This window comes from Sorex araneus, chromosome 1 (genome assembly GCF_027595985.1).
Source record: "Sorex araneus isolate mSorAra2 chromosome 1, mSorAra2.pri, whole genome shotgun sequence".
Lineage (NCBI taxonomy): Eukaryota > Metazoa > Chordata > Mammalia > Eulipotyphla > Soricidae > Sorex > Sorex araneus.
This window is the reverse complement of record NC_073302.1, coordinates 388,515,761-388,529,881: the sequence shown is the minus strand read 5'-3', so window position 1 is coordinate 388,529,881 and position 14,121 is coordinate 388,515,761. Positions and strand designations below refer to the sequence as shown.

The 14,121-nt window shown below is 41.0% G+C and overlaps 1 protein-coding gene across 6 annotated transcripts in view; it reads left to right on the top strand.

Moving 5' to 3' along the window:
* Window positions 1–12,331, top strand: part of AKAP9 (A-kinase anchoring protein 9) — a 145,566-nt gene extending 133,235 nt beyond the window's left edge. For all 6 annotated transcript variants that reach the window (XM_055124946.1, XM_055124956.1, XM_055124969.1 and 3 more), the window contains 6 exons: window positions 340–540; window positions 4,168–4,400; window positions 6,818–6,903; window positions 8,245–8,374; window positions 9,241–9,380; window positions 11,790–12,331. In XM_055124946.1, coding sequence (XP_054980921.1) covers window positions 340–540; window positions 4,168–4,400; window positions 6,818–6,903; window positions 8,245–8,374; window positions 9,241–9,380; window positions 11,790–11,824 — 825 coding nt within the window. In that variant the 3' untranslated portion in view covers window positions 11,825–12,331. The remainder of the gene's footprint in view (window positions 1–339; window positions 541–4,167; window positions 4,401–6,817; window positions 6,904–8,244; window positions 8,375–9,240; window positions 9,381–11,789) is intronic.
* Window positions 12,332–14,121: the final 1,790 nt, after the last annotated feature.

Below are 14,121 nucleotides of genomic sequence, written 5' to 3'. Positions count from 1 at the left end.
CACTTAAAATTAGCTTTGCAATTTTCCATTTATTTATCTGAATTTTTGTTTGGGGGCCACACCTGACAGTGTTGAGGACTTATTTCTTGCTCTTCACTCAGGGACCTCTCCTGGAGGTTCCTGAGAGCCCATATGTGGTGATTGGATCAAACCCAGTTCAGCCATCTACAAGCAAATGTCCAGCCTGCGGTACTCTCTCTCCAGGCCCTGCACCTTCCCTTTGTGAGGCTGAAAAGCTAATGTTACGGCCCCATGAGGATACCTTTGATATATTTAATTCAGAGTTTTCTTTGAAGTCTTGTTCTTAAAACTCACATTAGTTGGTTCTGGTCTCTGCAGTCTTCTAGGTTTCCATTCGCTGGCGGTGCCAACATCGAAGCCATCATTGCTTCTGAAAAAGAAGTCTGGAGTAGAGAAAGGTCGACGCTCCAAAAATCCTTGAAAAGGGCAGAGGCTGAAGTATACAAATTGAAAGCTGAACTAAGAAATGAAGCATTACTTCAGAACTTGAGTCCCGACTCTGAACATTATGCTTTAAAGGTAGGAGACTTCTTCCATCTAAACCTGGAGTGAAGTCATTCCTCTGCCTTTCGCCTTGTTTCATCTTTTAATGACTTTTGTCTTTTTTTTTTTTTTACTTTTTCATTTCTTTTTAAATTTAGGCACCTTGGCTTATAATGCTGTTGATGATAGGATTTCATGCTTGACTCAACCCAGCAGCACACCTTCCTCTACTTCCCCTACCATTATTCCAGTGTCACCCGGCCCCTTAACCCCACCCCATCCTAATCGCCTCCACACCCTCCAGGTTAAACTTTCTACTGAAGATCAGTAGTTTCTATTGCCTTTGGATATTCATTCTACTCCTACTTTGTTTCTTTATATCCCACATATGAGAGATTATCATTCTGTGTCTGTCCCTCTCCTTCTTCTAACTTAACTCAGCATGATACTCTCCAGATCCATTCACATAGCTGCAGATTGTATGATCTCACCTTTTCTAGTAGAAGAGTGATACTCCTTTGTGTATTTATACCATAGTTTTTCTACCCAGTCGTCTGCTTGGACAATTATTAATAGTGCTACATTGAACACAGGAGTACAAATGTTTCTTCTGGATAGATTTTTTTCACGCCTATGGAGTAGATGCCAAAAAGTGAAATTTCTGGGTCAATGCCTAGGCTTTTGAGGAGTGTCCATATTGTCTTCCAAAAATAGTGGACCACTCAGTGTTCCCACCAGCAGTGAGTAAACACATTCATCCACATGAATACTGTTTTTGTTGTGATATATACTAGTCTCATTGGTATGAAATGATATCTCATAGTTTTGATCTGCATTTCCCTAATGACAAGTGATGTAGAGCATTTTTCATATACATTTTGGCCATCTGTCTTCTTTAAGAAAGTTTCTGTTTGTCTCTCCCTTTTTTATAGGGTTGATTGTTTTTTCTTATTAACTTCTACCAGTGCTTTATATATCTTGGTTACTAACCCTTTATGAGATGAGTGGTAGGCAGATATTCTCTCCCAGTCTGAGGGGTATCCTTTATTTCAGAGAGAGGTCACTATCCATTGGTGTTCAGGGCTTCTAGCTCTGCACTTGGGAATCACTCCTGGGCAAGGCAATCCCCTTGCCCCACTGCACTATCATTGCAGAAATGTCTTAGCCTGCTGTAATCCCATTTGCTTATCTTTGCTTCTGGCTTTTTTTGACCAGTGGTATTGAATCATGAAGATAACGTCTAAGCTTCAATTTCATGGGATGGTCTAGCTATGTAATTTCAATATAATTCTATGTAATATCAATATAATTTATGAACACAGATCTGATATTGAGGTCTTTAATCCATTCTGTTTTGACTTCCATTCATGATGTTAGGGATGAATTGCCATTTTTTCACATGTGACTTAGCAGTTATTCCAGCACCATTTATTTGTTAAAGAGACTTTCCTTGCTTTACTTCATACTGAAGATTAACTGACTATATACCTGAGGATCTGGATTCTCAACTCTGTTCCACTGGTCTGAGAATTTGTCCTTATTCCAGTGCCATACTGTCTTAAATACTACTACTTTAGAGTGCAGTTTGGAGTGGGGGGGAAAAAGTTCCTCACTGCCCACTACTGTTTCTATTTCTTTTAGTAGCGATTTATGGTTTTCTTTTAGTCATGATTTATAGTTTTCTTCATACAAATTTTTCACCTCTTTGTTAAGCAGATTCCCAGTTACTGGAATTTCTGAGGCCCAATTGTAAATGAGATTATTTATTTTTATCTTTTGATTTGGGGGCCACACCCAATGTTCAGGTCTTACTTCTGGTCTGTACCTAGGGTTACTCCTGTCAGGACACAGGGACTATATGTGGTGCCAGGGATTGGACCCAGGCCAGCTTGTGTGGAAGGCAAGCACCTTATATACTTTCTCTGTGACCCCACGATTGTTTCTGGCTTTGTTTTGGGGGGCCACACCCAACAGTGCTCAGGAGTTACTCCTGGCTCTGCATTCAGGAATCAATCATTCTGGCAGAGTCAGGGAACCATTTAGGATGTTGGATTGGCTAAATGCAAGGCAAGTGCCTTAACTCTTTTTTTTTTTTTTTTTCGGTTTTTGGGTCACACCCGGAGATGCACAGGGGTTACTCCTGGCTGTGCTCGGGGGACCAAATGGGATGCTGGGAATCGAACCCGGGTCGGCTGCATGCAAGGCAAACACCCTACGCACTGTGCTATCGCTCCAGCCTGCAAGTGCCTTAACTCTTGTACTATCACTCCATCCACTCCACACCCCTGGATTTTATTTTTTTAATTTCTCTTTCTTCTATTTCATTATTTTCATACAGATGGATTTCGTGTTTTGATTTTATATCCTGACACTTTAATTGTATAAGTCTTTCATTTCTAGAAGCTTCTTTGTAGAGTATAACATGTCATTAGAGTTGGACTTCTTTCCAGATCTGAATGCCCTTAATACCTCTTTCTTGTCTAATTGCTATGGCAAGACCATCAGTACTGTATTGAATATTAGTGATGAGAGTGGGTAACTTTGTATTGTATAACCTGATCTTAGAAGGAAGGCTCTCAGTTTTTTACCATGGAGTACTATGTTGCTCTGGAATTTTGGTAAATAGCTTTAAAATTTTTGAGGAAAACTCCTTCAATTCCCTTTTTTTAAAAAAAAATTTTTTGAGGGGGTGGAGCCATAGCACAGCAGGTAGGGTGTTTGCCTTGCATGCGGCCAACCCGGGTTTGATTTCCAGCAACCCATATGGTCCCTGGAGCACCGCCACGAGTAATTCCTGAGTGCATGAGCCAGGAATAACCCCTGAGCATAGCCGGATGTGACCCCAAAAGGAAAATAAATAAAAAAATTAAAAAAAAATTTTTTGAGAGTTTTTATCATGAATGGGTGTTGAATCTTGTCAAATGCTTTCTCTGCCATAGAGGTAGGCATTGGCGGGGGCGAGGGGTGTGGTGGGGGGTGAATTTGGGACATTGGTGTTGGGAAATGTACACTGGTGAAAGGATGGGTGTTAGAACATTTTGTGACTGAAACCCAACCATGAACAGCTTTGTAACTGTGTACTCACTTTAATAATAAAAAAGAAAGATAAAGAGAGATAAGGGGGGTGGGGAATGCTTTGTCTGTGACTATTGATATTATTCTATGATTTTTATTTTTATATTGCTGTAGGACATTATGTTCATTGACGTGTATATTAAAGCATCCTTGCATCCACAGGATGAATTCTGCTTGGTCATGGTCCATGATCATTTTAGTGTATTGTTGGATTTGGTTTTCTAGTATTTTATTGATGTCTTTATATTTATGTTTATCAGCAATATTTCTATAGTTTTTCTTTTTTGAGATGTCTCTATCTGTCTTACTGTATTGTCTCTCCAGCTTCAATTCTTTTCTTTTAAATAAAATCTAGGTTATCTTCTTTTTCTGTTTGTTTTGGTTTGTGGCCACACCCCATGCTTACTCCTGGCTCTGCTCTCAGGAGTTACTCCTGGTGGTGCTCAGGGGACCATCTGGGGTACAAGAGTTCAAACCTGGATGGGCCACATGTAAGGCAAGCACTATCTCCTGCCACCACTAGGTTATCTTCCCCCTTGAGAATTTAAATGACTTGACAATACCCTTCTGTTCTTGCCTTCAATACAGAGAATTTATGGTAAATACCTGAGAGCAGAAAGTTTTCGGAAAGCTCTTATTTACCAGAAGAAATACCTGCTGCTATTACTGGGTGGTTTCCAGGAATGTGAAGACGCCACCCTGGCTCTCCTTGCCCGAATGGGGGGTCAGCCAGCCTTCACAGATCTTGAGGTGATCACCAACCGTCCAAAGGGCTTCACCAGGTTTCGGTCAGCTGTCAGAGTGTCCCTGGCAATTTCAAGGTAAGGTACTTGAAAGAAAATGGCCCTATTAAGATTAGTTTCTGGGGCTGGAGTAATAGCACAGCGGGTAGGACATTTGCCGTGCATGCGGCCGACCCGGGTTCTATTCCCAGCATCCCAAAAGGTCCCCCAAGCACCACCAGGAGTAATTCCTGAGTGTACAGCCAGGAATAACCCCTGTGCATCACCAGGTGTGACTGAAGAAGCAAAAAAAAAAGAGAGAGAGAGAAAAGATTAGTTTCTGTTTTCTTTGACTAAGTACTTATGTTCGTACATTATGATTTACTTAGCCCTATCTAAGGCATGCCTACTAACTTCAGCCTAAGGGTTTTAATCCTCTTGGTATCCTTCATGTTTTACTGTAGAGACTCTATGAAAATAGCCTCTCCAGCTGCAGGCAATAGGTGACCACAGCTGGCACGTGTAGTCTCAGTTATTCTTTGGTTCCTTATTTAATTGAGGCAACACTAGTTTATAGCACTGGGTTTGTTTTCTCGGTGCCTTTTGTGTCTCTTCAAAGTGTTACTATATCACAACCACTGCCAAAATGCTACTAGTATCAGTATCTCTCAGCCTCAGTCTTTCCCACTCACCTGCCTTCCACCCCTTGCATCCCTCCCCCTTCTGGTAATCTCAGCTCTGGTCTGAATACAAGGGTGGGTTGGTGCCTGCTTTTGTCTGTTATCTTGCTTTTTGCCTCCTTATCCCACATTTGAGTGAGATCACCTTGGTGTGTCTCTCTCCTTCTGGCCTGCTTCAGTTAGCATCAGATCCTCTCATTCTGTGCTTGTTGTAGTAAAAGGCAATGTTTCATCTAGGGGCAGGGAATTTGGCCAGGATCTCAGGCTGGCTGCTTGAGACCCCAACACCATCTCTCCACCCTAGAAGCTCGTTTGATCTGACTGATGGTTTGAGATTTTCCTTGCTTCTGCTACTCCATATTATAGTCATCTTCTCATTTCTCCCTCACCATTTGTTCCTTTTTTACCTGTGCACCTTGTACAGGGTTATATGCTGAGAGGTGAATGGGTGAAAAAGATATAATCTCTGCCTCAAGGCATCTTCTACTGGGGAAATTCTGTAGGCGTTTAACTTAGAAGGTAGTACTGTAACACTGCACTGTTGCCCTGTTGTTCATTGATTTGCTCGAGCGGGCACCAGTAACGTCTCCATTGTAAGACTTGTTGTAACTGTTTTGGCATATTGAATACGCCACGGGTAGCTTGCCAGGCTCTGCCGTGAGGGTGGGATACTCTCGGTAGCTTGCTGGGAGAGGGACGGAGGAATCGAGCCCGGGTTGGCTTCGTGCAAGGCAAACACCCTACCCGCTGTGCTATCATGCCAGCCCTTAGAAGGTACCAAATGAAATGTCACTTGAGCAAGCCTTTAATTTTTATTGACACTTTAGGAGGACTTTCTGAGAACAAGAAGGCCTTCACTCCACTTTCCTGATTGATTTGTCCTTGTACATGTTTATTGTATTTTGGCTCTGCCAAAACTGAACGTTGAAACTTGAAATTAAGAAATCAGAACTGGTACTCCCGAGGCTCCTGGGGCCAAGGATGGAGCAGGCAACAACTTGCTGGCTGCTTGGGCACTGCTGTTCCTTTTGAAAGCAGCATTGTTCTCCTGGCTGACCCGTGACTGAGCTCGCCCTAGTTCTCGCTCACCCATACTGCCAAGTTGTCTCATCTGATCTTTTCTTTTTTTTTCATTTTGGGTCACACCCGGCGATGCACAGGGGTTACTCCTGGCTCATGCACTCAGGAATTACTCCTGGCGGTGCTCGGGGGACCATATGGGATGCTGGGAATCGAACCCGGGTCGGCTGCGTGCAAGGCAAATGCCCTACCCGCTGTGCTATTGCTCCAGCCCCTCATCTGATCTTTTTATTGATAAATATTTTTATTGTCTTACTGTCGATCTGTGATACTATGGAACTTCAAGGGGTTTAGCTTCCTGTCTCTGTGAATATCATTGTCAGCACTCCTCACTCCCACCATCACAGAAATCCCCTGTACTCATTCCCTCCACTACCCTCCCTTCTCAGGGCAGCTGCTCTTTCATCTGTTTCTTCTTCTTTTAATTACTTCTCACCCTTTCTTTGCCCAAGCACATTTTATTTTCAACTTTCATTCTCTATCTCTGTGTGCCTTTATCCCTGAAGCCAGAATCTGGTGCTGGCAACAGACAAGACCTTTGGAACCTTCTGCAAAAGCCCTGCTCTGTTCCAGTTCGTTGTGCCTTAAGCCAGGAACATTTCCATACTGGCAGGTTAGGCAATCAGCTAGTGACTATATTAAAAAATTTGTTTTGTATTCAAATTTTAATGTATGAGTTGAATTTTGTTGGAAGTGTATTTTGATACTCTTTATACTACATTCAAGTATAAAATATTTTCTTGGGCTATTTTTCAGGATGAAATTTTTGGTTCGACGGTGGCACCGAGTCACAAGTTCTGGTTCTATCAATATTAACAGGGATGGCTTTGGACTGAATCCAGGTGAAGTAAAAAACGTACTTTATTATCATGTAAAATTACTGTGTATGTGATACCTTACCCGATATGTTCTAGAAACCTATACTTTTAGAGAACTTGTTGTAACAAAGCTCAGGCCCACTCTTTTAAGGAGTAATGATGACTAATATTTACGGAGCCCTTAGCTCTTGGCCCTGCCCTGCCCTTGTGTCTTCCCAATCCTGTTAGTCAAGTACAGTTAATATTATTTTCAGTTTATTCATGAAAACCCAAGGCCTGAAAAGCATTTTCCCTTTACCCCACTTGAATGTGGAATAGACAGTCTGGAACCCTCAACAGTGGGTCTGGGTCCTCTCTCCATACCTGCGTTTAAGGCTCTGGTTCAAGATAGGATTGCTCTTAGGTATGTGGGAGACCTTATTGCAATGCACACATGTTCAGGCAAGTGTATTAAGTTTATCAGTAAGTGCATAACTTCAGCAATAGTTAAAATACCTTTCTTCTATACCAGAAAGTGGCAACAGGTGTATTTGAACATTTCAGGCATAAATGCAAAACCTAGGAAACACACACACTTACAGACAAGCATAACAGTTTTGTGTTGGAAATAAACCACCTTTACAAATTCTTTCAATTCCTGAGCATCAGGGGAAGAGGAAATATTACTGTCCTAGGCAAGATGTTTTGGGTGACACGATCTTGCGTTGAAACAGCTAACGATTGTTATGTTTTGTGTTATAAAGTTAGAAAACATTGATCTCACATTTTCCCCTTAAAGGTCAGGAAACGAGTAATAAAATTGACTTGGCTACATTTGTGCAATATTTTTTATCCACATCATCTTTTTTCCCCAAAACCACATACTCTCAAACACTGCATACCTTACCTCAACCTCTATCCAAGTAGAGGACTTTTAAAGGCAGGTAATTTAGGGGCTGGAGCGATAGCACAGCGGGTAGGACATTTGCCTTGCACGCGGCCAACCCAGGTTCAAATCCAAGCATCCCATATGGTCCCCTGAGCACCATCAGGAGTAATTTCTGAGTGTAGAACTAGGAGTAACCCCTGTGCATCGCCAGGTATGACCCAAAAAGAAAAAAAAAAAAATGCAGGTAATTTAGTTTACTTTCCTTGAGATATAATTCTAGGTAGTATCAGAGGTATATTATTTAAAGAAAAGTAAACAGCATTTGAATGCCAGTTTTTGTATTGTACTGCTTTTTCTCTGTCACAAAATAAGTATTAATGAAAGATAATATAGTGTCAGTGGTATAGTATTCTCATTGGCCCTTTTTATTTATTTTGTAGAAAGGTTTTGAGAGCTTTGTATTTTTTCTTTACAAGATATTTTTTGTATTACTTTAGGTACTGAAAAGACTGACCCATTTTATCATTCTTCTGGGGGGCTGGAGCTATATGGAGAACCAAGACATGCCACATACCGCTCAAGATCAGATTTGGATTATCCTCGGTCTCCTTTACCATTTCAAAATAGGTAAGGATTTGACACCTGCCTGTAACAGACAAATACAGTGATATTTACAGGACAAATAGTTTTAGGAATTTGACTACTAATTTAACTATTCATCAAAATAGATTAATCTAAAACTCAAAATCAAAAATCATTCTTTCATTTGTAACTGGTTTACAAAGGCCTAGGATATAGCTAAGGGATATTTAAGTATGTGCTATGGTTAGACATCAGGAAAAATTGTAACTTAGATAGTCTCCAGTCTTGAGGGAAAAACTTTAAAGCAGTGCTCCTCAACCTTTCTATACCTGTGGCCCAGCACTTGCCCTGCATACTGGTCTGTTCTCCAACAGTTAGAACCAAGATGGTACAGTAGTTGTTTTCAATCTTTCTGCACCTGCCGGCTAGCTGCAGTCTATGGGCAAATAGTTGAGGGATGCTGCTCTAAAGTAAGCATGACAAAATCTTTCAGTACTAGACATATTTGTACTGCCTTATTTTTTGGTTTTTGGTTTTTGGTTTTGAGCACACCTGGCAGTGCTCAGGGACTACTCCTGGCTCATTGTTCAGGGGTTGCTCGTGGGAGTACGCAGGGGACCATATGTGGTGCCTGGGATTGAACCCAAGTCTCCATCATATAAAACATGCACTCCAGCCTTTTGAGCTATCTCCCCAGCTCTGGACTGGCCATTTTTCCAACTTAACTGCTTTGGATTTACTGATTTTTGTTTTATACCTAACAAACTCAGAAACATAGACAATAGAGATTGGACTGCGTACAAGTGGTCTGACTGTTAAGGGCAGCATGGAGGTAGGTGGTTTCATGGATACAGGATACTTGGATTATTTTGGGGTAATTTGAATTCATGTTTATATTTTTAATCTTCTAGGTACCCAGGCCCTCCGGCTGATTTAAATCCTGGTTCCCTAGCATGCTCTCAGCTTCAGAACTATGATCCTGACAGGGCGCTGACAGATTATATTACTCGCCTAGAAGCACTGCAGAGACGACTTGGAACTGTACAGTCAGGTACGGCAGTCTTCACGAGGGGCCTTACCCAGGCTCTGTCCTCTTTATGAAGATTCATTGAGGCAATCAGATCTTACAGTTCAGTGCATGAGTTCCCAGGGTAAATTTAGGGATTTAAACATAGACAAGATTTAAACATAGACAAGATTTATCACCCTACTTCCTTTCCACCAAATAAAGGATTCTGTTTTAGATTGATAAAATTAGGGGTCAGGAATGTTTCACAGGCCAGACAGTACTGGCAGCCTATCTGAGATCTGTGTCTGTCCTATTATATACCAGGTCCAACCCCATGATTTCACAGGCCTTCTATAGCCCAAGGACCAGATGCTCCCCACCCCTGGACTAGATACAAAATAAAAAAGCATCAGGATACTCTAAGGCTGCAGAGTCTACATAGGAGAACATGGTAAACACATGGTGAGGCATACAAGTCCAACGAGGGAGAGAGGATGAAACAATTGGCATCCATTTTCTCTATTAGGACTGTTGCTTTTTTTTACATATTCCGAGAAATGCATTCCATAACAAGTTTCGTTAAGTGCCAGAGCAATAGTACAATGGATAGAATATTTGCCTTGTATGAGCCAACCTGGGTTTGTTCCCCTGTATCCTATGGTCCTCCAAGCAACACCAAGCAATATCACTCATAATTCCTGAACATTGCTGGATGTTACTCAAAAAGCCAAAAAAAAAAATTGTTAAGAATGACCTTTTCATTTTCTCTACTCAAAAGCAAAAAGTAATCTATTCATCCTTAATAGAAGTGGATTCCCTATTCATTGTAGTAAAACCGCTTTGCCATTCTTTCAGTTCACTGTTGGCTCATCAAGTTTTGAATGTGCTTTGGGTCAACTCTGAATTTTGTTTTCATTTTTTAAAGAACTTTTTTCAGAGCCTGAGAGGGTTGAGTGCTTATTTTGCACAAAATAAGTTGGCTTATTTTGCAGCCAACCTACCACACTCCATATGGTACCCTGAGCCTGCTAGGAGTGATCCCTAAATCAAGTCAAGGAGTAAGTTCTGAGCACCACCAGATGTGGCCCCCATCCTTATAAAAAGACCTTTTTTTCCTTACTAATCCCACAGAATTAGACTAATAACAGATTGTTCTAAGTTCATCTGTTCATACAAACAATCCCCAAATGACAAATTTATAACCACAGGAAATATCAGAACTGGAGTTTGGTTGTCATGTGTTGTGTTGAGGGGGAAGGGATGTATGTCCAAATTTCACAAGATCCACATTTTCAGCTGCTCTGTGTAGTTGCTTTATATGAGTGAATGTTGAGGGAAAGGGTGTGTGTGCTCATATCTGTATGTTCAAGGGGTATGTGCGGGGGGGGGGAAGGGGGCAATAATGTGGGTGTGTTTAGCAGGGAAGGGATGCGCCCAGAGATGTATGTGGATGCTTGTGCGTGTTTTTTGGGGGGTGGGGGGGTCACGGACATCAAAAGACGTGTCCAAATATCACAATATCCATATTTTTATTTTGTTACTTTGTGTATTTGTGTATGTGTATAGTCCTTGTTTGTTGATAGAGGGATGGCTGTATAGATATCACAAGATGCTCATTTTTGAAGACCACAAGATTTTTTGACAAACAGGAAATACAAAACATTTAACTTGCTTGCCAACCTGCTTGCCATTTTAAAAGAAAATCTTTTAGAGTTATTTTGCAGTCAGGCAGTTTCCGAGATTTGACCTGCTGCCCCCTTTTCAGAAGAAAACTTAGTCCCCGCATTCCTAGCAGAACTGAGCCTTAAGACAACAAAAAGTGTGTTCCCCCTATTGTTCCTCAGTTTAGTACTGCCCACCCCCATCATTTTGGCCCTCCCAGGAGTACAGTACCATCCATTGTGGGAAAACTGCTATAGGACCAGTCATAGTGACTTTCATATTCTTGATTCAAACTTTTGAACTTGTTTTTAGAGTATGGAGCATTTGGGTTGGGTGGGGTGCTGCAGAGGGATTCAGTAGGCCAGAGCAGTCCCCAGCGGCAGAAGTGACTCCTGAACACAGGTCCAGTAGCAACTCCCTGCCAGGAGTGGTCTCGAACAACACAGGTCCAGTAGCAACACACTGCCAGGAGTGGTCTCGAACAATATTTTACAGCTTTTTTCTTAATGTTGGGTAATTATAATCCTTAAAAAATTGGGGGCTGGAGCGATAGCACAGCAGGTAGGGCATTTGCCTTGCACGAGGCTGACCCAGGTTCGATTCCCAGCATCCCATGTCGTCCCCTGAGCAGCAGAGCCTAATTCCTGAGTGCAGAGCCAGGAGTCAGCCGTGTGCATCGCCGGGTGTGACCCAAAAAGGGAAAAAAAAAAATTATCTTGTCTGCTATGGGTAGCAATCAGATTTGAAATCATTTAAACATTCTGGTTTTTTGTTTTTGTTTTTTAACAGGTTCAGTTCAGTTTCATGCTGGCATGAGAAGATAATCCTTTGAAACATCATGAATCAAAATGATTTTGAACAAATTACCTTTTGTAAATCAACGGCTATTTTGTCCTTTTGTATTGTGGATATTCAATGGGACCAATACGAACACAGCTTATGATTGTATACAAATCCTTTGCCAGCACATGAAAACAAACTGGAATTTGTACATATGAAAATTGTGTGTCTTCATGCACAATAATCACTAAATTACATGTATATTTGTGGAATGCTAATTTAAATGATTAAATTATAAACTGTGTATTTATCAAATGGGTAAAAAGACTCAACTTTTGCGCATTATGATACTGCTGAATGTGTAGCTTGAGGTGTTCCTGCACTTTTCTTCTAAGGCTACTGAAGTTACATGTTTCTGCCTAATATATTTGCTACCGGTGATGAGGACAGATATCACTTGTAGAGAACTATTTTTGTATAATGGTAGAAGTTTTGAATTTTATGGGGTATTTTGTCAAGTACTGAAATAAAAATGACTTCACCATTTTAAATATACTGTATAATGAACCTTCTTTTTCACTTGGTACATTCAGGCTACTCCAACAAAATCCCATACAATGGTGACTAATCATTAAAAGGAGATTTCCGTTTTGACAGGGTGCCAAGACATGTTTATTGAAGGCCAGCGTCATGGTCTATAGCTTCTTGCTGTCCCCATATGGTGTAAAGTGCTAGGGAGCTCTGAAGGACACAGGGTAGCTTATTCAGGGCATTAAACCCTCCATGCAAACTACTCCCTGTGACCCAGTCACCTCCCAAAAGCCCCACCCCCAGTGAACAGGAAATTGGGTCACAAAATATGAATGGAATAGGCGACACTAAACAATGGCATAGTATAACTACGTAGCTCAGATATGTGGAACTTAGATTCAGAAAGATATTTCCATCTTAGATAATTTTGGGATTATTCTCTTACATTAAGGAAGTCTCCCATTTTCCTTTATATCAACTTTTCTATTTTCCCTACCATACTTAATGGTATGTTCAAACTTGTGCTCACAAACCAGTGCCTATATAAGGTGTCATAAAACTCACTTATATCAGGCTTAAATTCATTAGCTTTGGGGCCAGAACAATACAGCAGGTAGGGCACTTGTGTAATGCTAATTTCAACACTAATTTGAACATGGCTCATCCCATATGGTCCCCTGAGCACTGCCAGGAGTAACCCCTGAGCACAGCTATCACTGGGTGTGGCACCAAAACAATAAAAAAAAATTACTAGCCAGAGTACACAAACCAAATTTTAAAGTTATCAGAGATGATAAAAATCTGTGTTATTTCTTATCTGTTTCTCTAACTTACAGAAAACATCACAATTCACTAAACATCAAGAGTGTAGATTTTGTGACCCAAAAAGCCAAAAAAAAAAATAAACGAGTCCAGGTTCTGTAGTATTCCATTTGAGCTGCTGGGTTCCAGTCAAAGTAGTTCTGGAGATAAATACACTCTAAAGCATCTAAAGGGAAGTATTTTGAATGAAGCCGTCTATGATTATCATACATGCCATCCAAGTCTACTCTGATCCAAGAATAAAGAAAGGAGCAAATGATAAGTATGCTTTTGGGTGTTTTAGGTTTGTTTTTGTGCCTCCCAGCACAAAAGTGCCTCAAAATGGCCAGAAAGTACCCAGGACTTTGCAAGTTTCAGGTATGTGCTCTACCATTTTTAACCACATCTGTGGCATTCAAATGACAAGTATTCTGATCAAAATCATTATACTTCAATATTTTGACTACCATCCCTCATTTAACACTATCAATACTAACCAAAACTTGTTAGTACTACAGAATATTTGGCTTGTGGTTATAAGTCGTATTGTGGTTATAAGTAATATTGGATATCTAAAACTAACTGGATCAAGGAAGTAAAGGAATGAAGTCTGGGTCTTAAATGCTTAATGGCCTGAGTTGAAGCCACAGCTCTAATTTCATAAAGGAAATACTAACTTGAAAGTAACAGTTAATATTGCTACTTTACAGATAAAAATGCAATTGTTTCTTCAAATAAGTTCTAGGTTTCAGAGTTCTTTACACTGTAGCACCCAACCCCCACCACTCCCCCACACACAGTTCATAAACAGACTATACTGGGGCTGGAGCAATAGCATAGCGGGTAGGGCATTTGCCTTGCATGCGGCCAACCTGGGTTCTATTTCCAGCATCCCATATGGTCCCCTGAGCACCAGCAGGAGTAATTCCTGAGTGCATGAGCCAGGAATAACCCCTGTGTAATGCCAGGTGTGACCCAAAAAACAAACAAACAACAAAGCACCAGACTA